General features: G+C 45.4%; 1 protein-coding gene across 1 annotated transcript in view; it reads left to right on the top strand.

Annotated features, from left to right (window-relative positions):
• The window catches only part of FAM83A (family with sequence similarity 83 member A), a 57,206-nt gene that overhangs the window by 14,853 nt on the left and 14,354 nt on the right, over positions 1–27,999 (top strand). Inside the window, exon 3 of the mRNA XM_078685559.1 lies at positions 741–865. Coding sequence (XP_078541685.1) covers positions 741–865 — 125 coding nt within the window. The remainder of the gene's footprint in view (positions 1–740; positions 866–27,999) is intronic.

Raw genomic sequence — 27,999 nt, 5'->3', positions numbered from 1 at the left:
GTAGGGCAGGTGCCATTAGCGTGTAGGGTTGCAACCAGTACCTAGAAATGCCCCAAGCTCAGAGGACGACAGTGTGTAGGGCGGGTGCCATTAGCGTGTAGGGTTGCAACCAGTACCTAGAAATGCCCCAAGCTCAGAGGTCTGACAGTGTGTAGGGCGGGTGCCATTAGCGTGTAGGGTTGCAACCAGTACCTAGAAATGCCCCAAGCACAGAGGCTGACAGTGTGTAGGGCGGGTGCCATTAGCGTGTAGGGTTGCAACCAGTACCTAGAAATGCCCCAAGCACAGAGGCTGACAGTGTGTAGGGCGGGTGCCATTAGCGTGTAGGGTTGCAACCAGTGACTAGACATGCCCCAAACACAGAGGTCTGACAGTGTGTAGGGCGGGTGTCATTAGCATGTAGGGTTGCCCCCCTAGGGATGCCACCAGAGTCCATGTGTTACAGGAGGCTGCGGCATAGCTCTCAGGTGAGTTAAATGCTTTGCACAGCAGAGCCAATTTTATTGAAAGTCAGATCCCAAATGCTAAGGAGGGCCTTTTGCCATCCCTCATGCTCAGTGCATAGACTGACAGCTTTGTAAGCTTTAACTGATCTTGGTAACTGATCTCCTTGCACTCTCAGCTGCGATGGTACCGAATGCAAATTAGTTCCTTGTGTACACATTACACACCGTTGTCGAACTGTCAACACAGAGTTGTTGTGTGTGAGTCTAAACATGACCCTTCTGTGCCCTTTTCAGAATATTTCCATAAGAAGTGTGGCGGGTGAAGTCTACTGTGCAAAATCAGGAAAGAAATTCTCAGGTCGAATCCAGGAGAAGTTCATGATCTCGGACTGGAGGTGTGTCCTCTCGGGGTCCTACAGGTGAGTCTCATAGCTGGAAAGGTCACCACTGGAAGCAGAGCTGGTTGTGGTGTAAATACTCTTTGTTTCCCTTCAAAACAACAGCGTGGAAGAGAAGCCACCGGCATGCGGACTCACTTCCGATCCCTTCACTGAGACTAAAAGGTGCAAAATGCAGAATAACACAAATGCCAGAGATCTGTTAATAGTAGGAGTGCGCATGTGTGTGTGTACATTTTGTGTTTTGACAGTGGCGCTGGGAGAGGTGAATTGATTAACTATATCTGCCCACTGTAAACTGGATCTCCCGTAAGCACTTGTACAATTTCATGATTTAAATGAAATGCTCAGGAAAGTTGTGCAGTTTAGAGTACTGGAGAAATAGGCTTTACTCCAGGTCTACAAACACTCCTCCTCTCCACGCTGATGTTTGTTAATTGAGTTTCTTTCTTCATTTTTTTCCATATTTGACTTCTTCAGTCCTGTGTATGCAAACATACGGCAATGACATGCGGTGAAGCAGTGAAGTACCCACTACTCACTGGACTCACCCAGAGGTTGTATTAAACTCTTCTCAGACATCTACTGCTTGTATCTCAGTATTCCAGCTGAGTCTGAATTCAAGCACTACTGTACTGAGGCCTGATGGGTTGGGAAGGCTCCCTTCCTTGGACATCAGCTGAAGTCCAGCTAAGGCCTCTTATAGGTGGTCCTTTCATGATTGGTCAAGCTAGAGGAAGTCAAAACACAGATTGTGGTAGCACCCAAACAAAGCAGCACAGAACATTTACGAAGTGTGCATCTTTATTAAGGCCGCAAATAACTGTGGCAGATGCAGCTCTTGCAGCTTTCATTCCTTTCCCCAGTCTCCAGGTGAGCTTAACCTTGCCTGGTGGCGCTGACCTTGAATGTTGCAGAACAAAGAAGAATCAACCCCTCGGTGTAGATTATTCCCCATTGGGAGAAATTGCTTTTGCAAATGCTTTTCCAAGGTTCTTCACGGTGCACTGTAGAACAATGATGTTAGATTTAGCAACACTGGATTGAGTCATTATCCAAATGAAGGGCACTCATATTATAAACTTGAGGTGATAAAAGGCTGACTCTACCCAGTCGGAGGTTGAATTTGTGGCCGGTTAGTTGCCCACCGATCTCTGCAGCAGGGTCTCAATTCACTGCACATCAGATCGGCCATTTTTCCTTTTCTATCTCTGACAAAGAGTATGCAAAGAACCTCAAAATCCCTTAGGGTATATGGACTGATCTATGGCTGTGTGTTATAACGAAGTGCTTACTTTGAACCAGTGGTTGTGGGCGAGGTCTACTGGCACTCATTTTTGAGGAACAATAATTTTTCCTTAACAAATTTTGTTCCGCAACATGAGAGAAAAACACAAATGGGTGGAAGGAGAAGGAAGAGAAAGTCTGAAAAACAATGAGAAAAGAGAGAGCAGGGATGAAAATGAATATGCAAGCATGAGATATGGAGGCCGGGAGTGTCTGGTGGATTAAAGAGGCATAACGTGGATTCAAGACCACCAGGCTTGATTTTTGATAACATGGCATAGCAAAGACCATGGGCTTCTGAACAGAACTTTGGGCCCTGGCACTGATTCTTTTACAAACTAAGCACTCTTTTGAGTGTGGTACACTTCTTGAAGCAGTACGCTGTCCAGAGTACCACAACTTTAGGAATACAGCTAAATAGGCAACACATTCTGAGTTTTACCTTAAATAATGTTCATATTAAATAATCATATAAGCAATCATAAAGACTCTGATGTAGGCAAATAACTCCTACACTGTTAGTGATTTGTATAGCACTTCATGGCTTCAGGTCACTTCAAAGTACTAATGGTGTCTGAGAAGACAGAAAAGAGGGGCCAGACTAGAGGTAAGATGTGTTAATATGGAGAGAATAGGCAGGGAGACTTGTGGATGGAGTTGCCTTCCCCAAAATCCTGCTGTTCCTTCCAGGCAAAGGTGTACTGCATTCTAGGGAGCCTATTGTACGCATTTGATAATTGGAAGAGAGGTATAGTACAGATAAGGCGAGGGGAAGAATGTACAAAAGAGACAGCAGAGGAAAGGAGGTAAAGGTCATGGGTGGAGGGGTGGCAGTGAGATAAGCCAGAGCACAACAGTGAGATATTATGGCACACTGCTGAGGCATGCTTGTAAGGTCAGAGAGCGCCTGTGGGAGGCAAAAGACTGCTTCCACCATCCCTCTACACAGCATTTACAATCACAACCATCATGCAGCCTATGCCTCATATGATGTTTTACCTGTGGGTCCACAGCTATAAATATATTTAGAAGACCTAGGGATAATTCATTGCCCTGGGTCCTTCGCCTTCTGGGACAACACATGCATCGAGATTCAGGAGGACCCGCCAACAGAGGGCTTGATTTAGATCTTGCGGATGGGTTACTTTGTCTCAACAATGATGAATATCCCATCCGAAGAAATATAAATCAATAGGATTTAACAAGATTTATATTTCGGTGGACGGTATATCTGTCACCCCTGTGATGGAGTAACCCATCCGCTAAGATCTAAATCACGCCGAGTGTTTAATGCCCATGGACCTAGCATTTGCCTCACCTCCAGTGGCAGGATCTTGTTTCTAGCACTCACCCTTGGTTTCTTAGTGGCTCCGAAGATGGCCCGTCTCTTGCACGATGATGGCTGGAGCTTGCTTTTGCACAAGTGGAGGTCTAAGGTGCGGAAACTCATCTGTTTCATTCACGGTTGTAAAAGTTCCATATGTACGACTTCTTAATTCAAGCACAAGAGCTTGAAAAGTTACAGTGTTGAATTCTCGGCTACAATATTTCATTGGACAGATTGAGTCGGTGAAACATATCTCCATGGAATGCTTGTTTTTTGGTTTTCTTGGTGTTTTACATTATCACACTGCAATGCGTTTCTCTCATCTCTTGTTTGGTTGTAAATCGCGTGCGGAGAATGGTTGCTTCCCTGTCCTAAGGGCATTATTAAAAACTGGAAGGCCGTATGCCTAATTCTCGAGGCAGGAGGGTGTTATTTCTGAGAATCCTCCTAGTCTTTCACTCTTTGCACCTGGTTGACACTGGCACGCATAGATTTTATAGATTAAGCACTGTTAATAAACCTGCTGATATGGGCAACATGCCCAGACACTAATGCTTCAGTGTTGATGTTACAAAATGGGAACATTAGTCAAATCATTAATATGCGTGTGATGGATATCGGCATAATTCCGCAGATGGGGGCACTTCAGGTTCTGCAGAAATTGGCATTGTCTTCAGTGCTTTGATCTGAATATGCGCAGGTCCAATCATGACCTTGTTGGTGACTGTTTTGTGTAACGTGTGGAATGCGTTGTATGGTATAAACGCAATTCCTCTGGGGCATATTGTATTTTCTTGGGCTTTACTATGCCCTGCATTTATGAATTCTCTTAATAGTTCTTAGCCCTGTAAGGGTCCGGACTTCAGTGGCTTCCAAAATTTTCATGTAATTCTCTCACCGCCCTCCTATCACACAGCCGATTGAGCGCTGCTGCGGCTATTGTTTGTTGTGGTCATCCAGCGGCCGCCATCGCAGGCGTGCTCGCTAGCCACGCCCCCTTGAGGCCACGCCCCCTCCATCTGCTTCATCATGTGCCTCGGCAGGAAGCGCAGCGGACGAGCGCAGCGGGAGCGCCTAAGGCAAGCCCGTCTGCGCCCGTCCGCGCCTGGACGGGCCCAGGGACCAGGCTTCATGAGGAACCTATTAGGTATTCCTCCCTAGAGCTGCATTCTCTCCACAACCCCACTCTTCAATCCCTGGACCCAACCACTCTCGCCCGCCTTAAGGCAAGTAACATTCTCCTTCACCATCACTCACAGGAATCGGCACCTATTCCTTCTATAATACCTAATAACAGTAAGCCTGCCCCAAAACCTAATTCCCGGACCCTCCGCTGCCTTTACCTTAACACCAGATCCCTGGCCAAACACCAACTAGATATATTCCTGCTCCTGACTGCAGATAGTCCTGACATACTTTTTGTCACGGAGACATGGCTCACTACAGACTCCCTGCCAGATATACTCTCGGCTTTACCATCAGATTATTACATTCTGTCTGCTAATAGAAAATCAGGAAAAGTCGGAGGAGGCGTCGCCGCCATCATTCATAAAGACCTCAGGTTTTCCACCTTACCTCCCCTAGACCTACCAGACACGGATAACTTAGTTATCAAATCCGACACGGAGACTGGCACCATGGTGCTAGCACTGATATACCGGCCACCTACTTCTATGCCCTCCTTCCCTACCTCCTTGCCTGAGCAAATAGCTGGTCTAGTCGTCGACTATGACAAGGTCATGGTCATAGGAGATTTCAATTATTGGTACAACGACCCGGAAGCTGGGCCTCACGCCACAGAACTTTTTGAACTCCTCTCCAATTTAAACCTCCACCAACATGTCTTGATCCCCACCCATGGAAAAGGACATATCTTAGACCACATCTGGTCTCGCAATATTCCCATCTCCTGCCCTATGGCATCACCATGCATCTGGTCTGACCACCACTTATTGCAATTCTCGATCACCATCCAGGGTCACCTTAACAACCATGCACCTCCGGGGGGGTTAGTCAGGAAATGGAGATCCTTAAATCTCCAAGATTTCCTCCTCACCCTGACCAACTCCATCCCTACCCCCGGTCCAGACATCAATCTGATGGACAAAGCACATACCGAATGGCTCTTCTCTGCATGCAATGATCATGCTCCCCTTACCAATTTCTCCCGCGCCCGCCGTATGGACGCCCACAAATGGTTTTCTGCCGACCTAAAAAAGCAGAAATTAGAACTCCGTCAACTGGAGAGGAAGTGGAGACACGGCTACCTTGCCGCTGACAGAGCACTTTACAAGACAGCTCGCAAAAACTACAACGTATCAATCCTATCTGCCAAAGCCTCCTTTTTCTCTGAAAAAATTTCCAACGCCAAAAACAAATCTCAAGAAATCTTCAGAGTCGTCAACGACCTATGTAATGACACCAGAACCTCCCCTTCTCAACCTGCCTCACAGGACATGTGCAACATGCTCAACAACTTCTTCAAGGAGAAAATTGACATCATAAAAACCAGCATCCAAATCAACCATACTGTAATAGACGACTTGGATATCTGCAGAAATCCTAACACTCTTCAGGATATCCCCCCCATCGAACCACCCAAATTACTGGAGCTAATGAACCGAGTAAAATCCGGCTCACCCAACGATCCCTGTCCTCCGCACATCCTAAAAGAAGTCTACACTGCACTCCCCCAGGGCATTCTCCCTATTCTGAACACCTCCCTTTCACGGGGAATAGTACCTGACTCCTTCAAAAAGGCCATCCTGGTCCCTCTTATTAAGAAACCAGGCGCCGATCCCTCCAACCTCTCTAATTACCGCCCCATTTCCCTTCTCCCTTACGGCGCTAAGCTACTGGAAACTCACGTAACCAGTTGCTTATCCAATTTCATCGAAATGTCTGATTATTTGGAACCCAACCAAGCGGGATTCCGCCAGGCACACTCCACCGAGGCGGTGATCCTCGCCGTGCAGAACACCCTAAGGACCAATGCCGATAGTGGAATCCATCAGGCCCTCGTGCTACTCGATCTATCGGCCGCGTTCGACACGGTGGACCACACCATACTTTTACACCGTGTCGAACAAGCCGGCGTCAGCGGCGCGGCTCTCTCTTGGATTAAGTCATTCCTGGCGGATAGATCCCAGGCTGTAAAGCTGGAAAATTTCATAGCCCCCACACTCCCTACCACATGCGGTGTCCCACAGGGTTCCTCTCTGTCCCCCCTCCTTTTTAATCTTTATCTCAAACCCCCACTGCACTCCCTGAAAGATAGGAAGGTCACCATATTCAACTACGCAGACGATTTGCAGCTGGTATTCTCCCTCAACTCTCCGGACTCTGTCGAGGAATTCCAAAAGACCATGCTGCACATCCAGAGCTGGATGGATCGGAACCACCTTAAATTGAACCCAGGAAAAACTGAGTTAGTACTCCCTAGCAACAGTGCACTCAGTTGGGGGCCCCACTTTTGGCCACCCTCGCTAGGTGCTCCTCCATCCCCCTCCCAGTCTGCCAAAAGTCTTGGGGTTACTCTCAGTGCCGATCTCTCACTGAAGACCCAGGTTGGAACTGTGATCTCCTCCTGTTTCTATCAGCTAAGAAAGATCAAAAAAATTGCTCACCTGCTGACCAACTCTGCCCTCATCCAGGTGGTAATCGCACTGGTTCTTTCCCGGTTAGATTTCTCCAACTCTACCTACCTGGGCCTTCCCCTCACCATCGCCAAACGCCTGCAGATTGCTCAAAATCAAGCAGCCAGATTAATATTTAAGAGCAATCGCAGGAAGTCAGCCAAACCTCTGCTGGCCTCCCTCCATTGGCTCCCCATCACCCATCGGATCACTTTTAAGACAGGCTGTATAATCTTCAAGGCTCTCCACGGAAAGAGCCCCAGGTTCATCAACCAACTTATCAACAAATATGAACCTACCCGTGAGCTTCGCTCCACCCATTTGTCCCTCCTCACGGTGCCGACTTTCAAAAAGAAACGACTCGGCGGATCCAGCTTCGCACATCTTGCCCCTAAGACCTGGAACTCCTTGCCCTTGTCCATCCGGAGCTGCACCAAGCTGACAGAGTTCAGACGAGCCTTGAAGACCTGGCTATTTAAACAAGCGTACGGTTAGGGCATTACACCATCTGCTCTCTCACTTACCTTTTACCATCTGCTTTCTTCAGCGCCATGAAACCCCTGGGTGACCGTGCGCTTAACAAATTCCGTATAGAATAGAATAGAATAGAATGTAGTGAGTATGCTCTGCATGTGGCTAGGTGTTTCACAGCCCCATAGTGGGCTAGTAAGGGCTATACAGATGGTAAAATACAAAACAAATGGTGTATTTCAGTAGAATCATATGTAATTAAAAAGATATTGCTCTGGAGAACGATCCTGCTTCTTTGAAGGGCTGAATATTCTCCTACTGGCATTACCTGTCTTTTTGTTACATATCAGGGACAAAGCACCCTAACCTCACACACACAAACTTGGTTCATTTAGATTCACCCATTTATGGGCACAAATACAATTATGGTATGGTTGAGTTTTACTCCTGAGTGGGTATTGCATACTGCCCCAAGTTTGGAAATTCAAGGCGCGAGTGCTACGGGTATAGTAATCCTCCAGAGTCCACCATTAGGTTAGCCTCAGCTCCTTTCACTTAACCCACCCATGCAGATCTTCACATTTCTCCCCCTTTCAAGGTCATTTATTTCCTTGACTTTTACCATCAAGTCACACATTTTGTCTGACGTCTTTATCCCCTCCTCCCTTCCTCTTCCTTCCCTTCGTTCTCCTTTGCACACTGATGAAATGGCCAACTTTTCCACATCTTGTTAATTTTTCACCCAAAGCTGGACGACGATGACAACATCATCATCACCTTCATCAACAACCTCATGCACCTACTTGAAAAGAGTGTAGGTCTGGAATATCGAGTATGGAATGTCGTGCTAGCTGAATTTCGTAGCCAAAATATTGAGTACAGAAATATTAACCAGCATGTATAAGTTTTCTATAAAGTCAAATGTATGTACTTCGAGAAAAAAATACATATATATAGACAGATAGATATGTTGCATGATACTCCATACTACAATCCGTAAAGAGCATGATCATCCCCCCCCCCCCCAACACTCCAGATGTGTTTCCCTGTAGTTAGGGCTCTCCTGTCAGCTAATCATTGGTCCTTAGTCCTGCAGCCAGGCTGGCGCACTGGTATTTGAAGTATCACAGGAAGCTGAACTTCGTTTCACCCCTCCCCCCAACCCCACACGTCCCTCTATCCAGCAGCTACATTTCAGAGGTTGGTCTCCCCGGGTCATAAGACTCTATGGGGCAGATTTATGAAGCCCTTGCGCCACGTTTACGCCGCTGTTGCGTCACGCAAGGCGGCGTAAACGTGGCGCATCTCTACGAACGATTTACAACGTGACGCATCTAGGCAGATGCGTCACGTTTTAAAGCCCTGCGCCGCTTGTGGGTGTTCCGGCGCAGGGTGGGCGTTCCGGGGCAGGTGCGCCTCGCAAAAGTGGCTGAGTGAAATCTATGAGATTTCACTCAGTCACTTTCTGGTCAATGCTGCGTCAAAACCCTGCGCCTGCTTGAAGCAGGCGTAGATCTTGATGCAGCATTGTTGAGATGGGGCAGCACCGAGCCTTGCTGGAGCTGCGTCGCGCTTGCGACGCAACTCCAGCAATGCGCCACCTTAACGCCACAGATGCGTCACGCATCTGTGCCGTTTTTGCCCCATGGTGCGCCGCATTATAAATGCGGCGCACCATGGGTGGCGGAGCTGTGGCGCACTGTGGCGCACATTAACTGGCGCATCCCTGGGTATGCGCCAGTTAACATAAATCTGCCCCTTTGTAAACACAGACCGGTGGGTCATGGAGTACTGTTGAGGGACTATTTACCTTGACAACCGTAGATTGGAATGCTGTTTTGTACTATTTGTTACCAGATGTCACCCCGCCCCCCATTTCTTTCACAAGTTGTCATTAGTCTGCCAACGCCCCCATCCCACTCAGAAACCTCTTCATTTCTGGAACTTATTATTACCTGTTCCGGTATTCTTCCTTCAGGTGTCTAGAAGGTACAAACAATAATTCAGAGTGAAACATGAAAAAAGTCTTAGCATCTCAATTATTCATATGTAGCATGACTTTTCACACTAAAAGAGCTGAGAGGCCCATATCTAAAACAAAATGCAAATCTGAACATGCTATTTTCTTTATCTAAAGCATATAATGTACATGCCCAAGAATGCGAAAGAAAGTTCAATAAAAAGTTTGATATAGCTCAAACATGGCCGTGTTATGGTAGGTCACAGAGTTTGGATGTAGCACATCTATCACGGCTTCCAATGGCACAAACTAAAGTGGCAATGCCATATTTTTTAACATAAATAGCAGAAGTTTGTCAACCCACCACATCGAGCATGAGATTGCAAATGCTATTTTTTTTTGTCTTTCTCAGTGAGGAAAATATTTTTCCCCATGAAGAAACTCCTTCCCTTCAAACCCTACTGTCAGAACCCATTTCAGAGGGCCACAGGGCATGCAGGGGCTACTCGGCCCAACCGTGGTGGTTGAGGCCTGTTACTCCATATATCCAGGGACCCGACCTAATATGGATTCTGAGCAACTGGGCCAAGTACCCCTTCTGCACTTGACTCTCAGTGGTGGCTGCGGATGAGCAGTCAAAGTCTCCCTTGGCGGGAGGTGTAGATACAGATTAGTGAACATGGCTCATACCTCAAAGTGCACACAGTAATGTCAATAAATAAATTAACCAGATTTATATGAAAAATAAGCATTTTTTTTCTAACTCTACACATGCCAATGAAAAAGAAGTATTTTATTTCTAACTCAACACATGCAAAGGAATAGTGATATTCGTACGCAACAACACAATCCCTCTTAAGGTTGGGGATCTAGTGTTTGTCAGGCAAACCCCTGTCCCACCCTCTTCCTTGCAGTGTGGTTGGGGTTAATCTCCATTTACTGGTGGCAGCATCGAGGGAATGCTCACTAGTAGGTCATATTCCAAAGTTCCCCTTTGACTCTTAGGAATTATTCAAAAGTGTACATGTTGCAGCCTCACCTAAAGCAGCGAGTCCCCCGGGGACCAACAACCACGAGGGCCCTCGCAACCTCTGATCTGTTTGATGACATCGGGCTGCTTGCAGTACACGTAGCAGCACCCAGCAGGTGCAGGCTCTCTCCTGAGCGGCACTGTTGGCTTTCCCCAGACATCTGAGATGCTTCTAGGCTGCATAGACGTGGTAAGTCAGTCTTTCCCAATTGAGGGAGAGGGGGCTGGTATTCCAGTTTCTGACTGGAGCCCAGCAAGTTTTAGGTCTTCCTCTGCACCCTCTAATGTCCTCAGGGTTCGATCGGGGGGGGGGGGGGCAGATCTCGATGTGCAGGACTCGACCCGCTGGTCAAAGCCTCCCAGGCAATGGCAGGAACTCTTTGGCTACTTAGTACCAGCAGCCCCTTCTTGCATACAGGGTTGCAGCGGTACCTCCGGACACAACGCAGACAGCCTCTAGCGCAATTGTCCACACCACGGTGGCTCCTCCTGGCATACCAGGTTGCAGCTGAGTCGTTCATGAGTCATGGTGTGCCGGTCACACAATTACTTCAACAGTGCCCCGCCCCCCCTCCCATAACATATAGGGTCACCACTACGAGGCACTAAAGGCTTGGTGCTCCCCGCACATTGCTTGGGCTGAGTCCTGGTCACAGGCAGAAGTCTTGCAGAGCTTCTGCTTCTCACACAGTCCATCTAGCGTCTGCACAAACGTTGAGGTCTCAACCTCCGCTTATTATAGTTTATTTCCAGACACCAAATGTGATTTATGGTCTTGAGTCTTTTACTTTTTTTGTTGGGGGTTGTGTTTCTTTTACAGTGTGCACTTTTCTCCTCCTTCTTTCTTTTTGAAACTCTGCCTGTCACAGCAAGGAGAGACACTGAAGCTGTCTGGGGGGATTCGTCTACACCTCATGTCCTCACTAGGCAGGCCAGGGATCCCAAAATAGAAGCCAGGGTCATCCATGTAATGTACTATTGCAGGCATACTTCCACTCAGTCTCCATACAAAGCACACATACTGGCCAGTAATTTTACCTCTATATATTGCCAGTCGTGGCCAGTATGTCTCGCCGCTGGCGGGCGCAGGGGGGGGGGGGGGGGGAGAAGGGGGGAGGGTGCCGGTTGTCATGCGGGAGAGAGGAGATGGGATCGGAAATAATTATTTTTAAACTTACCTCGAGGCCTGGTCTCGTGTCTTCTCTGCTTCGGCTCACCTGCCTACGACAGGAAGCAGGCAGCCAGGCTCACTCCCCTAAGCCATTCATAACACTGCAATGCAGAGTTGTGATTGGTCTGAGCACCATGACACGGCACTCAGCCAGGGGCTGAAGGGGTGGGCATGTTCTCTATGCAGGCTTTAATGCAACCAGCATGGAAAACAAGGAAGTGTGCATGACTAAACAATTATTGTGCACGCTAGGAGTGGGCAAACCACTCCTTCCCTGCCCTGCTCGGAGAGCAGAGCTGCCCCACCCACCCACCCACCCGCCCGCCACAAAGCAGCAGGACACAAAACATAAAATGACAATAAATCTAAGTTATTGTCATTTTATGTTTCTCACTGCCTAAAAGCAGAGGGGCGATGCTCCTCCGTCATGGCGGAGGAGCTTCCCCTGTGCATTGTGCCACCACAGACACACACACACACATTCAGCACACATTGTTGAGCTCCTCTGTACTGTACTGTGCTATTTGCAAACACACAGACACTGTCAGCACACACTCACCACGTGCGCGCTGCACAACACTTCACCCTTCCTGTATTGCACTTCTTGCAAGCACACATACACCTCCCTGCACAGCACTTCATCTCTCATTTAATGTATCCCTCACATATATACATCAACCCAGTACATGCACTACATGACACAGCTCTATCCCAGTACTGTATCCTTCCAAGGCACACACATATCCAGTGCAGAGTAACTACTTCTGCACTGCGCAGCACTCTACAACAACCTGACGTAGGTCAAGGATGAGTTCACACACAGAAGCAGAACTTTTAAAAAGGTGAGTGAGCCTGTGGGCCTCACTCCAGTGACAGTCTAAAAAGGACCTGTTCACTCCTACTGATCGCTACACAGTATGCTGCCACAACTGCGCTTGCGTTACTTAACTCTTTGGCAAAGCTGGTAGCCTTCCACCACTATGAGGGTAGCGCTTTAGGCACCCCTCCCGGTCCAACAAGACCACAATCCATGAGATAGGGCTATGTCATGGCGCACATGCTTGATCCGTGTTTGCCAAGAATCTGCATTACGAATCCAGACAATACAGATGGCCACTTAGGGCAGGTGTATATGTCATTTACCATGCAGAGAAATTTTCCGTTCCAACACTCACCAACTTGGGGTCTTCTCCCCACCCCCATTCTCGCGCCCAGCATATGGCTTTAATAAAGCCCTTGACATGACAAGTAATTCTCTGATCATATCAAGGATCAGAATTGACTATAAATACGTTTTTGAATATACATAAACTCACAAACTGTTTGTTGTTCACTGAATTAGCTGGTTATTCCTGGCCAGGAATGCTCACTACGATGCCTGTGAGTAGATTTACTCTTGTTTAACATTAAGGCATACTAATGTAATGTTACATTTGTAAATGCATGGAATAAATTCATATTTTGTGAATTTTAGACATGAATTTACACTTGTAAGTTTAGATAGTTGTCGGCCTTAGGGTGGTATGAAAACGTGATTTTATCAGACACATAGGATAATATTACGCATGTGTTGAATTTAGGTGCACACATTTATTTATGTATGGTGTTGAGACATTCATTATTAAATTGAATAAAATCCATTTGGGATCGTAATCTGGTGCCTGAGACCCTATGTTGTAAGTCTGTGAAGCCCAAATTGACCCCTATTGATGCAGGCACTTGCTGTTTGACCCCAAAGAAATCACGTGATCCATTTCACATGAAGACCTGAGCAGATCCGATGCACTTTGTCCCAACCTGCCCTGCTGCAGTCGTGGATTTGATACGACTAATTATGGTGTTTCTGCTGTTGTCAGTTTCCCAAAGTATTTCTCATTCATATTCCCTCCTCACAAGTCACACAGATATTCCTTTTTGGTGCTTTCAACCACATCTAGTAAACATGCGCTGCAACAGGAGCTGCGCTGTTTCCTGCAAGTTGGGGCACAATCTCTTGTCTCCCAGGATCCCACGCGAGTGCGGCAACGTGTTTGCGAACAACTTCAAAATAATTTAAAGTGATGCCTTGTGACATAAACAGGCATATGAAGGGGAGAGGAATGCATGATGTAACCAAGTGCACCTTATGGTGTCAGATAGGGTCCATCTTGTTTGAGGAAGCTGGCCAGCCGGAGAGCCATGCCCAAACCTGCTCCAGTGACGTTGGCTCTTTCTAGGAAGAGGCCAATAATGCACAATGATTGTGCTTCTAGGAAGAGAAGTTGCCCGGGGCTCTTTAGCAACAATTGAGAGCTTCATCTGATGTGCCAGACAGTAAGCTGCTCTGCTTTATCAAGAGTACTGGTTGCCCCCATCCCCAGGGGTGCACATGTGTAAGGTACACTCCAAAATAAAGCCTCAATTAGCAAAGGATGCGAAATTTGAGAACTCTGGTTCAAAGCCAGCAGGTTTTCATTTGCCATAAGGTATCAAGCACACCCTGAACATGCACGCTAACAGCGACACACTCAAGTAGCCCGAGCAGTATGGTTTCATGTCACAGGTGATGAACTGTATTGCAGCATTTGTATAGCGCGCATAACCCTGCGAGTCCAAGAAGCACTTGTGGGTTGACAAATAAGAACCTACTCCGTTCATTGTGCTTGGTTGGTAACGAGTGGGCTTATAATGTGACATTTGTAGGAAATGTTATGGTTTTGTGGGGTGAGGTAAGGAAGGGTGACTCGGTCGTGTTGCAACAAACTTGTAGTAGCAATTATACCTGGTGTGAAGACGCCAGGGGTAAGAGATGGAGTTGCGTTTTGGGTCTATTCAACTGCATCTTAACAGTAGGGTCTGAGCACTGAACCCATTGGACACATGTGGCGTCCTTAAAAGTAATGATGTGTGCATCCAATATCCTTTAATTCAGAAACATTCGCTCCCACAAAACACAATCCTACATGTAGTGCCTACCACAATTCCTTCAGTTGGCATGGGCCCAAAATTATACAAATAATCATCTTTCTTTTATCTAGCAGAATCTTCTACAAACACTCATTTTGAATCAAGCTTCAAATAAGAATACTATTGTTAAAAAACAGGGACCTCATACAGTCAGGAATGTAGAATAAATATAACACAATAGACAATGCCAGAAAAACAGAAACTGGCAACTTTGCAAAACCAACAGCAGAAAATCATGAGCTACGTTTCGGTTATTTGCAGTGTATTCCATTGGATAGACCTTTGCTAGCTACAATCGGTGATGGATTTGTAGATAACTCTTGCAACAAAATACAACATTCTTTTCTTGAAGTTGGTAACCAGAGATGTTGAACGCAGTTGAAATTGCAGTTTGTTTTTACATCGGTTGTTGCCTTCTCACATCCATAAAAGCAAAATGTGTTAAAAAAGTGCCGACTTGTTATTACTTGTGAAGAATGTACTCATTTTTTTTTCACAAGCCAAAGCTGTGCAAGGCATTAGATTGAATGGGCTGGGCTTCTCTTACTTTCATGTTATATCTGAGCTGACCTTTGCTCCCTGCCCTCTGGGGTCACGTCTCCCATTTGACCTTGGAGGTAGAAAGTATTTAAGATGGGAATCTTGGTTCTTCATTTACCTTCAAAGGTTCCTCCCTCAGACCCTTTTGGGTGGGTGTGCAATGGTGGCAGGCTTGACATGATCTGTGGACTGTAACTGAGCAATTGTGCCTAGTCATTACAGTCTGAAACCTATCTAACTTGAAGGTGTGGAAACATTTACAGGATATACTTTCAGAGGTCGCAACACACCTAATATTAATCTTTTCCTAATCTACCTGAAATTTAAATTCTGTCCTGCCCCTTTTCACATCAGCATTAAAGATAATATTAACAAAAAATGTTGCTCTTTCGTAAACTTGCTAATTTCTCATAATGCAAGAGACCTGTGTTAATATGTTTAGGGCTGAGGCATCACACTTCTCACCCACACCTTTTCTCTGCCAAGTCCACTTAAGAAGCTGTCATCTCTTTTATGGAGCCAGATGATGCGTGTGACATTGTTTGTCCCCGCAAGAACTTGTAGAAAATCTGAGAATTCACCTTTGTCCGCACTGAAAAAAATAATAAGAGGCGAGACCCTTTGTACTTCTTACCCCAAAGCCTTTAGAATGAGATTTGACTATTCCTAATGTCAAATCCTCTGTTTATCGATATCCCGGAAGTGAATCCTTTTGGAAGACCTTGAAAGAGTTGGACCCTTGTTGCGCACTCTGGTGCTTACGGATTCACGGTGTAAAAGGTTATTCTCTCCACCCCTCAGTTAGTACTCTTGAATGACATTTTGCCCATTGCCTGGACAGACCACTCTCTCCTTAAATTTTTCATTAACTGTAAGGGAACTAAAATACTAGCACACAGTATTCCCTCTGAAGTTAACTATAGAGATTGGAAGGCTCTGGAAAGGCGCAGATCTACCGACGCTATGTTCCAAGTGGAGGACAGCTTCTCCCCACACCGTCCGGCCGAGGATAACTATGAGGATTTTTGCCTCAAGATGTCGACAACCATTGACTCCCTAGCTCCATTAAAAACATGTAAGCACAAGGGGAGAGCATCAGCCCCTTGGTTTGACGACTCTCTAAAGCTTCTTAAATCGGCTTGTAAGCAGGCTGAAAGAAAATGGAGACTGGGCTACCTTGATGCTAACAAGCAAATCTGGAAAACTCAACTCTTGGAATATAAAAATGCGATTATGAAATCCAAAGCCGCTTATTATTGTTCCACAATTTGCACAGCCGCCAACAGCTCCAAAAGTGTTTTTCAGATCTTAAACAGCCTTATCCATCCTGATTGCGCAAAAAAAGCTACCCCTCCCACTCAACTTCTGTGCGACAATTTGGCGTTGTTTTTCAATGATAAAATTGAGACCATCATTCGTAACTTAAGCCTTCCCCCCACTCTGGTCGCTTCCATCGGCCTTGACACTGACATCATTGACCCTGGAGCCGCGAGCCAAGAGCACCAGCCCATGGATCTCATGTGGGAATGTCCCCCCATTATTGAGGTAGAATTTAACAGACTAGCTCATGGGATTTCCTCGGGCTCTCCTCTCGACCCCATCCCCCCTAAATACTGGAAGTCATCTGGAGAGGAACTCTTTCCCACTCTCTGTATGATTTGTAATCAATCCTTGAGCAGTGGCCTAGTTCCTGCCCGGTGGAAGCATGCTCTTATTAGGCCACTGTTGAAGAAACCTTCCCTGAACCCTGAGTGTCTACAGAATTATCGGCCAATCTCCCTGTTGCCTTTCCCGGCAAAAATTGCCGAGCGCTGGGCGAGCTCATGCCTCTCCAAACACCTGGAGCAGAATCATTTTCTGGACGAATTACAATTTGGCTTCCGTCCAGCCCATGGCACGGAAACAGCTCTACTCACTGCCATGGAGGACCTTCGTATGCGTGCAGACAGGGGTCAGGCGGCTGCCTTGATCCTGTTGGACCTGTCTGCCGCATTCGATACGGTCAACCATATGATTCTGCTGGAGAGACTAAAAGAGGCCGGGGTGGGCGGTACTGCCCTGCGTTGGTTTCATTCCTTCCTGCGGGATAGGAAGCAGGCTGTGTCCCTCCCCCCGTATCAATCGGCCTTCTCCCCGGTGATCCACGGGGTGCCTCAGGGCTCGTCCATAAGCCCGATTTTATTTAACGTGTATTTAAAACCTTTAATTACGTTAATCAAAGCCCACAAGCTAAGAGCAATCAACTATGCCGATGACACTCAGCTCATTCTCTCCTGGGAGGGTGAGGAATCAATTCCTTTGGAGTCGTTTCATGACTGTCTGCGAGACACGGCTTGCTGGCTTCACAAGAACTCCTTACAGTTCAACGCCGCCAAAACCGAGGTTCTCTTCTGTGCCGGAAGTCGGATCCCCCGCCCGTTTCCAGCTGAGTTCTGGCCCCCTGAAACTCTGGAAAAACCACAGCCGGTCACCACCGTTCGCAATCTGGGAGTTATGATAGACAACAAACTCACCATGGAAGCCCAGGTTGCGAAAGCAGTGCTTACCTGCACGGCTTTGATTCGTTCACTCCGCAAGATCTTCCCACTCCTACCCTTGCAGGCCCGGGCCTTAATCGCCAGATGTACCATTCTTAGTCGCCTTGACTATTGTAATGCGCTGCTGCTTGAGGCTCCGTCTGCACTGGTGGACAGACTCCAAAGAGTTCAATCAGCTGGCGCCAAACTGGCCCTGGGATGGCCTAGGAGATCCTCGGCTACTGCGGCAATGGCTGAACTCCACTGGCTTCCTATGAAACAGCGAGTTGCTTTTAAATCTCTCTGCCTTGTTTTTAAAGCTCTGCACGGAGTTGGCCCTGTTCCTCTGCAATCGCTGTTCGAATGGTATAGTCCAACCAGAGCTCTTAGATCCACAACAGCCTGTCTGGTTAAAGTTCCAAGATTTAAAAAAGCCAGGACAGGAGGAAGATCATTCAGGGTTACTGCATCAAAACTCTGGAACAGCCTGCCTCTGGATGCCCGCCAAATAACAGAACTTCTCCCTTTTAGGAAACGGATTAAAACCTGGCTTTATCCAAAATGCTAAACGCCAATCACTCTACTGCTCATCTCCTACTGCATTCATCTTAGAGAGTGGTCTCAGCGCCAGGATACCTGCAAGGTGACAGCTGCGCTTTATAAATGTTTTAAATAAATAAATAATAATAAAAGTGTCAATAATGTATACACTTACACATTCACCATTAATGTAACTAAGGAAAAAGGATTCCCAGGGGGAAGTATTTTTCATGCTAGCCTCCTGCATGAATGGGTCTAATTTAAAACAGTTTTACTCCTCGAGAACATTTATTGGGAATACTTATTTTAAAATACTGCAGCTAGCTAAACCAGTTCTAGCCATTTAAAAAAAAAACTCTAAAGCTAGATGTCAGTCGCCATGTTGAACCTGGCCTTGCAGAGATGGAAACTGAGTTTATAATGTAGTTACACAACTCTTTAGATAGGCAAGGCATTGCTGGGAACAAAGTTAGGGATCTTGATAAAATAGGGATGGTGGAAGGATTTCTATTTAGAATGCTTGGGGTTACAAGGAAGACGTGAGTAGAGACTTGTTAGACGTTCCCTGTAATAGGCTCTTCTGGCTCATTTTCCACTAGCCAACTATGCAGAGCTTTATTCGTAATAAATAAATAAATAACTGCAGGGTGCACAACGTTTTTTTAGGAGCCTGCCACCGATGCTGCAAAGTGGCAGCATTGTAAAATATAAAAGCATCAAGCCCTTGACTCTACCCCATGCCCCCCTTTTTTTACCACCTTTCAATAACTGTCTATTTCTCTCAGTGGTAGAAAGGTTTATTTACATCCCTGCTTTCTCCGTTAGTTACTGTTTTCTTATCTTTCTATTCGTCCTTGTAGTTCATTTTCCAAGCTTCTCTCTCTTGCTCTGAGTCAAGAAGTAACAATGAGAAGAAAGCTCCACTCCCCAAAACTAAGTGCCGCCACCTGTATCTGTGTTCACACAATAAGAAATAATGATAAGCAATGAATTGATTCAAAGATAGCCCCATCAACATGGGAACTTGTTTTACAAAAGCTGATCTTGGGTAGCACAAGTACTCTGATTGTTTTCTGAAAGTGTTCCCATTGTCCTAATGCTATTGCATTGTATTTACTTCCTAGCGATCGTTGAAGACTATGGGGCCTATTAGGATGGCGGACGGACCTGCGTCCGTCCGCCACCCCCGAGGTGGAGGGACCGTCCGCAGGGGCAGCGGCGGCCCCTCCGGTGCAATTAGGATGTGACTGCCACCCTGGCAGTCACATCCCGTATCTTTAACCTTGCGGCGGGTGCTGCTTGAAGCAGCACCCGCCGCAAGGTTAAAAATGCATGCTTTACATTTACATGCACAAAGCGGCAGGCACCGCGCGGTGCCTGCCGCTTTGTGCATGTAAATGCTGGGGGGTACCATAGGTACCCCCCATGTGCACCCCCCACTCCCGACACCCTGGGGTCCCACAACGGGCCCCCAAACACAAAAGACCACATGCTTTTCCACGGCGGAAAAACCGCAGCGGAAAAGCATGTTTATACACGCTTCCTAATTTGGCTGGAGGTGTCTTGCAGACACCGCCACCAAATAGCGGTCTACACCCCGCGGATCAGCGGCGGACGGACCTGCCGTCCGCCGCTGATCCCACCGCCATCCTAATCTGGCGGGTGGTGTTGACAGGGACCGCGGCGGTGAATCCGCATCCTCCGGGCCGGCGGTGGCTTCCACCGGCCCGGAGGATGCGGATTCACCGCCATCATAATCGACCCCTAAGTTAGGTATTGGGAGGTACAATAGTATGTGCAGTAATACAGCACCTTTTCAACTGTAGTTTGTTGCATGCACGGTCGGACTCTGGAAAAAAATAGGCCCAGGCACCAAAATAAAAGTGGCCCACATTAGCGAAGTATATAGTTTAAAAAAAAGTAATAATATGTGGGAAATAACAGTAAAAACCGTCCCTCCTGGCCATAGAACCGGCCTAAACATGCTAAAAAAAGCACTGCTTCATAGGCCTGTAGGCCAGTTTAGAACTGGTAAAGTATCTTCAGTGAACGTGTTATACACAAAAAAGCCCTTCCCCCCCGAGTGATTTGTTAAATAATTTTCTTAATCTACCACATTTTGTATTTTTTCATGTTTTCCAGTCTGCTCCAAGACACACACAAAAGTGTGACGGGATGTCCTCACACACCACCAGGTGTCATGCTTCATCATAGGACATGCCCACAGGCCCGCTCTTCATCAAGCGGGGGGTTTTTAGGAGCCGGCTTGTGCCCTGAAATCAGGGAGGCACCTATTACTAAGGATCCATGATTCTTTTTGTATAACAGGTTCTGTTTGGAAGCCAGCTCACCCTTGAGGCCCTATAGGCTCTGGTTCCCCACAGTGGACATTTCCCATGGTTTTTGTGACTTGATGTTCAGTGAATGTGGCCTTAGTGATGAAAGGTGGTCGTTTTTCATAACTGTATCAACTTTATATCACATGCAATAAAATATCATTTATTTTACATAATCTTTTGTTGCCCAAGTTACGCTGTGGTCCGTTGTCTTCATTTTGTAAAGGAGTGGTGATCCTTAGAACTCTAGAATGATTTTAAACTACTGGTAAATACTCTGGTTCTTATCCCATTTCATCATATTTTTGCTTACAGCCAGGGGCCAACCATATGATGATGAAACTTTGTCATGAGCCAATAGGGATAGTCCAGCCCAAATGGCTAGATCATGTCCCCTCTGTAGTGGAATACATGCAAGTTGGGATATGTTTCTGTCTTGTTGGGGGGGGGTCATATGTGAGGTACACCTTGAATCCAATGGCACAGCGGACGGAGTACCCATGTCTGGGCCTATCCATCCCACTTAGGGCTCACATATCACTTCATTTGTTTTGCATGCCACAAGATAAAAAACAGAAGTAGGATATTGTTTGCTTTATACACTGCTTGCTTCATGATTCCTTCTAAGCTGGGATCTGACTAGCTCACATATTTATACTTTAAAAGCAAGGGCAGGGCACAAGTCAGGGGTAATCACGGGTAGACTGCATGTTCACCCACTATTTTCAAAGGGTGGACGCCATCCACCCTGCCAAGAAGTTGGGCTCCACAGAAATATACTGAACTTGTCCCAGTGTCCTTATCAGACACCGAGGCACGTTCAGCAACACCTGCACGTTGTCTGCTTCCCACTCCCAGCAGCAATGTGCAGGCAGTGAGGGGGCTTTTTTGTTTTCACCTCCAGGTGGACAAAATATAAAGGCCGAAGTTGAGGGGCCATTAGGCCTTCTTTTGACCGAGTATCCTGGAGTGAGGCATTCTGGGGCCCACACTTAAATGCAAATAAATGCAATGGAGAGGAAACAAAAGCATGTGGCTTATCACTTAACAGGTACTGAAGAGGCATGCTTTTGACTTTGTTCAGTCCGTGAATATAAGTGCATTATAAGAATGTCAGATATGTTGGTCTGTCCTAGTATTTACCCAACTATTTAAATAGCACAATTTTATTTCTTTTATAACGCTACTCATCCCAATGCAGACTGTCAGAGCACTTTACGTAACATACACATTATACATTGACAATAAATCATGTAAGTGTGTAAATCAATGTACAAGATGTGTTACATAAGACAGTGAAGGTTACAATGTGTAGGAGTCAGATGTACTCCATACCTCACCGTGCTATATTAGAAGGTTTACGGTTCATAAACTGCAAGTAACAAAAAGATCTCTGTGTTGAAAGTAGTAACCCACTTACCTATCTGCATAAAATAAAAACCTGTCATGTGCATGTTTTATGATGTGTTTAGCAGGAGACACATTATGCTTCTATACACTACTTTCACTCGAATCAGGGACTAGATAAAACACAGATCTCTTCAGCAAAAGCATTAAACTCAAGAGTTATCCTACCAGTATTACTATTCCCTGAGATTTAATGGGCACCCAAAGATCTTTGCAGCAAGTGCCTTAACCACATAAGATATTTTAATATGCAGACTTTGAAACCAATTAAGCAGAACAGATCCTAGTAGTCTCACTTCTCCTTGTTGCCAATTTCTTTGTGGCAGGGTTCTAAAAATAAATAAATGTATCAGTTGAGACCCAGATTTTGCGTTGGGGTTGCGCCACTTTTTTGTCACAACCTTGACGCGAAATCTCATTTGTTAAATCTCGTAATACGCCTAAATGTAGTCATGATAAACATATGTGTGAGGTTTTAATATCTGATGTCGCTTCTTGTGATGTCACTTCCAGTGATGGCGCGTCCGATGTCACGCACTATGACGTCATGTGCTGTGATGGCACGCTCCATGATGTCACTTACATACTGCCTAACTTGATTAGTCCCCCACTTCTTTTTTTAGGACTTGTGCTCTGAGCAAGTGTGTCCTTTTGAATGTCCTTCTTGACCAGTATAGTGTGAGAATTGACTTATGCCAACTGTGGTTGCGACCCTGCAGAGGCAGCGGGTTTCTTCTTTCCTGTGTGGTGACTGACTGGCGCACTCCCGCAGTGCTGATCGCCACATTCAGATGTTTTTGCAAACGTTGTTTAGACTTCCCAGGCTCTAGACCTGTTTTGTTTTTTCCTTGTCTGGGCATGCTCGCACACCCAGGAGTCCATCAGCACATCACCGATAACTCTGAACCAAGGCCTGCGTGATCAGCGCATCAATAACCATGACGTGACGTGAGCCGTAACAATGGCACCGAATGTTACGTATCCACGGGGGCCAGAGAATGTGTGCCCCAGTGAGAAGCTCATGCTTATCGGTCAGAGAATCACATCAACACAATCCAGCAGGCAGCGACGTGCAGGTATTCCTGATGGCATTTCCTCTCACATCGCTATTTTACATCTACAGAGAGAGGAATCCGTCTCTGTTCCTGCATGCTTGAATCCCCCTGTAAGGTTCATCGATCAGTATGCTCAAAGCTAGCACATGCATCAGAGAGACAGGGAGCTACACTGCAAGCTGCCCTTGGCCCACATCACATCGAGTACTTCACGGGTGTTTCATCTGGTGAGGCTGCCAGTCTTTCCATCCCCTACCACCTCTACTACACAAGCCAATGCAGCCACAAATCCCCTTCCTAACTGCAGACGTTACAGCAAGGCGCGTGAAAATGCACTCCCCCCACTATATTCGAGGACTGGAGTTAGACTAGAAAATTATTCTGTCCTTGGTTACTGGGGACATTTCTATCTTTCCTACAATTTTCAGGGTAAGCATAGAAATATGACTTCTGCCTGGAGTCACAGACATGCGGCAATGATTCCATGGTTATTGTTGTGTCCCTTTTAGATTACCTCATTGGAATTGTTATGCTTCATTGTGTGTTCTACATTCTGTATGTGGGAGTTGCCCAGATCATTCTGGCTTTCCAATGTTAGTGGTTGTATAAGCTGTTATCTCCAGTGAATAAATTACTCTTGGTACAAGATCTGCCTACTTGATTACTTCATAATCTGGCGACGATCGGGATGTCAAGAAGAAGGACCCATCTTCTGAAGTAATTTTTTTTTTCAACTGGGGAATCTAAAAGGGATACAACGGTTATAGCACAGGACCCATGCCAAGATGCAGCCTTTGGGATTGGGTGTTGTGTGATGTCGAACTGTGCATAACACACAGCAATCTCGTTTAACTTCCGTTTACCCAGTGATGGACATGTCCCCTTGTTTCTAGTCTTGGCTCCTTTATAACGTTTGATAAGGCAGCCTGCTTGGTATCTACACATGCTGCAAAGACTACTGTAAGCTGCAGTACTCAGGTTAAAATGTCGGCAGAGTGGCTGTCTGTCATCTTTAAGATGCTGATAAATATGTACCGTTGTAATAGCATCACCTTTTATGAGCAGAGATTTTACTAAATGAGGTCTGAGGTACTCACTGAAAATGCTAGATTATGTCAATACATTGGCTTGAAAGGCTATTCACTGCCTTACCATTCATGGTCCCTTCTAGAGCGTACACACATTTGACATTAAAATGGCCTCCTACTGCTGATAAATTATCAGGTCACCCCACAGCAAAGGGTACACAATGGCCCAGATGTACTGCCCTTTATCCAAAGGAGGGCTGCATGAAAAACTGCAGTGCTGCATTGCATGAAGGACAACAAAAAAATGCAGCACCAGATTTAGCAAGAGTCGCTCACCAATCACTCATGCTAAAATAGCTGTTTTGTGTGACGCTAGCATTACACTGTGGTGCAAAGGTGAACAAGTACTATCTAGCATAGGATTTGTACAGAAGGTACATCCTCCATTACAAATTCCTAAGTACTCCACCACTCAGTGGTCAGAGGTGTAAGGTCTGTACAATATTATGGGGTACACATTGATCAATGGTTTACTGGGCCATTTACCACTTAAGCGCTAGTTTGCACCTGGTTTCCCTAGGCATTAAGATCTGGCACAAATTCAGATCATGATGCGTTGGTAGATCTGATTTTGAGCAAAAAACTATGAACATGTCCCCTTTGCATAAATTAGAAGGGAGTTGGTGCAAAGCTGATTTGGCACTGCGCGAGGATCAACTATCAGCCCAAATTATCTTTTGCACATGAAATGTAATTGTGGCGGTTGTTGCTATTGCGGCTGGTTCAGGTACTTTGCACCAAACTAGTGCAACTCTTTAGTAAATCTGGGCCAATTACTCCACTACATTCTTTAAGAAAGAAGTGAAAGCTATACGTATGGCTAAATTCACCTGAACATGTACCTAACTTTGGAACTTTTTGAGACTCCTGACTATTTGTAATACTTGTTTATCAGATTGACTATTTGTATTATTGTTTAACTGATTGTTTATGCTCCCTCTTTTATCTACCTTATTTTTACTACCCATTTACTACCTCCACTATCTGTCGCTCAAAAGCTTGTTAATTGCTCTCTTGTTTTTACCACCCCTTGTTGTAAAGCGCTCTGATATCTGCAAACATCTTGTTCGCGCTATATAAAACTCTCAAATAAATAAATAAATACAATGGTCTGTCAATTTCTGTTCTCCAGAGGGAAATAGTTGCTTATACCTTCTCCACCTTAGCCTCATCAGTGGACCTTTCTTCTCAGTTTCTCTTCCAGCATAGGTAAATCTTTGCATCTGAGGTGATTTGATTAAAACTAATACGCCTTATTTACAAGAAAGTAACACGGTGTGGTGCCGCAAGCCATTTGGCTGCACCATGCTGCATTACTTTCAAAGCACAAAGATGCGTCATATTTACAACAATATGATGGAACCCTGTGATTTGCCTGCGCTGGCTCACAATTGGCTGCCTAGCGGCAAAGCAGGCACCCTTGCCCCATGGTGCAAGGATGCCTGCATTGCGGGGATGATTGTTTCCTTCAGGAAGGGACACCTACCTGCACAAAAACAATCATGAGAGGTGTTTTCCTCTTTCTATGTGTGCTGCTTCTTCAGCACGCATAGAAATAGGAAAAAACAAGGAGAAATAAAAGTATTTCTCCTCATTGCGCCTCCTTACGCCTTCCCTGGAGAGGCGTAGGATTCGGACGTATTCCCAGGTTTACGAAATGTTGTAAATCTGGGAATGCGGCAGAACACATGGGTGTTGCTTTGGAACACCCACAGCAACATGCATGTCATGCCCCTTTCACACAAAGTGCTGCGTAAAAAGGGGCCGTATTTACAAGGCCACGAAAAGCCCTGAGTAAGAATCTGTAGACCATGCTGTATTCCAAGGCTACAATGCAAGTTCCATCTGGCGCTCTTGCCTTCTCTTTCGGCAAAGGCATCTAACTGGGCAAGATTTAAGCCCGCTTGCTGCCCGGTTTGGTTGATTCTCCTGATAATATCATTAGATTAATGGGGTGTTCACCCACAAAATCAAAAAGGACCTGGGTATTTATGATATAATAACAGTGGTCCTTGACTATAGATTTAGAATGAAATCATCAGTAAACCAATTTACAATAAGTAATGCGAATCGATCTGCATTTATAAAGACTGAATCTATATGGGAGAAAAAAATAATAACTTCTTATTGAGCTCTCTGTATGATCTACAGAGACAGTACCCAAGGTGAACAGCTATATTTACAAGGAAACGAACCAAACAATGGAAGTACAGTATCAATTTCAAATTTTATCAGCAAAAAAGCAAACAATCACATTTATTTACAGTACCAACAGGGATAGTGCTGTTGATATCCGGCGCAAGTGCTAAGAAAGAAGGAGAGAGCTCAATAAGAAGTTATTATTTTTTTCTCCCATATAGATTCAGTCTTTATAAATGCAGATCGATTCGCATTACTTATTGTAAATTGGTTTACTGATGATTTCATTCTAAATCTATAGTCAAGGACCACTGTTATGATTCTCCTGATAGCCGTGTGAGATCTGCAAAAAGTGGACAGTATACATTTTGATCTGGCTGAAGCCGATCGTTTGTGAAGACATGGAGATTGTTCGGTATCACAATGGAAGGCAGTAAATGTGCAGACCAATCACAGGCAGACACTTTTCGCCTTCGCCCAGATTCTCCAGAAATATCTCTTTCACATGACATTTTCTTAGAAACAAATCTAATTCGCTCATATTGATTAAAATATTTGACATTGTTTGAGTATTAGCCTTTAGCTTTTTACCCCAAAAATGTTCTTGTTCCTCGGCTGATGTTTCGATATGCTAAAAATTTTACTTTTAGTATTTTCACTATTAATCATTATTTTGTTGATTTATTTTTGTATCTAACCTTTACATTTTTAAAAAAAGATTGTTAAGTAACAACTGAACGTGGTGCTGTGTGACAATTTGAACAGAATTTCGGTGAAGGCAGCTTTCTCCTTCACCAAAATAATTCTACATAGAAAATTATATTTGCCAGAGCTGTATTGATAGGGCTGATTTGTGCACCTAGTAACAAGACTTATTAGTTAGGATTATTCCTGGACTCACGAACCAAAAAGAAGAGTTGTGTTGTTTTTTTCTTGTTATAAAAGCATTAGCTAGTTCTATATCTAGGTAAACAGATTCATTGCAGTGTTTGCTAAATATATGCTTTCTACGAACCATCTGGGAACCTATCTGTGTGCATGTAAATATCGTATCTGCATAGCGAAAAATGGTTATTACACAAAATAATCACTGGGGAGGCAGTGAAAATATTCAGGATGTTGTCGCTGTCTTAGAGGCAAGCGCTGACCCGCCAAGCTGACTGCTTGCTGGCAGAGACAATTCTGACTTCTTCTATTTCTATCACTGTTCTATCTAAGTTCCTTCATGGTAATTTCTTTGACATGGGAGGACGTTTTTTACAGACAAAATTGAATCTGTTATTGGGGGCATATAGGAGAGAACCCCTTCCGTAGAACTAATGTTCCACTTATTCTAAGCACTCCTGTGTCTTATTAAAGACATTTAAAGCAAGTAGCCTTATTTAAGGGCACAACAAACGACTGCAGTCTTATTTAACACGGCTAAATGCAGCTGCAGTCTTACTTAAAAGTGCTAAATGCAATTACAACCTTATTTAACATGGCTAAATTCTACCAGGCGCATTTAGGAGCATAAATGCTACTACCATCTAATTAAAGGCTCTCCAGGCAGGTGCGTAGCTTGAGCAGTAAGATTTGAAGGAGGGGGCTTCAGATTTTCCGTCAATCGGGCTGCCATATGTTTCAATACTTTATGATTGACAAGCAGGGCTCATGAAAGGGGCCTAAGAGGCAGTGGAAAGGGAGAGGAATGAGGATTGATAGGAG

This window comes from Lissotriton helveticus, chromosome 4_1, assembly GCF_964261635.1.
Source record: "Lissotriton helveticus chromosome 4_1, aLisHel1.1, whole genome shotgun sequence".
Lineage (NCBI taxonomy): Eukaryota > Metazoa > Chordata > Amphibia > Caudata > Salamandridae > Lissotriton > Lissotriton helveticus.
This window is presented reverse-complemented; position numbering and strand designations above follow the sequence as displayed.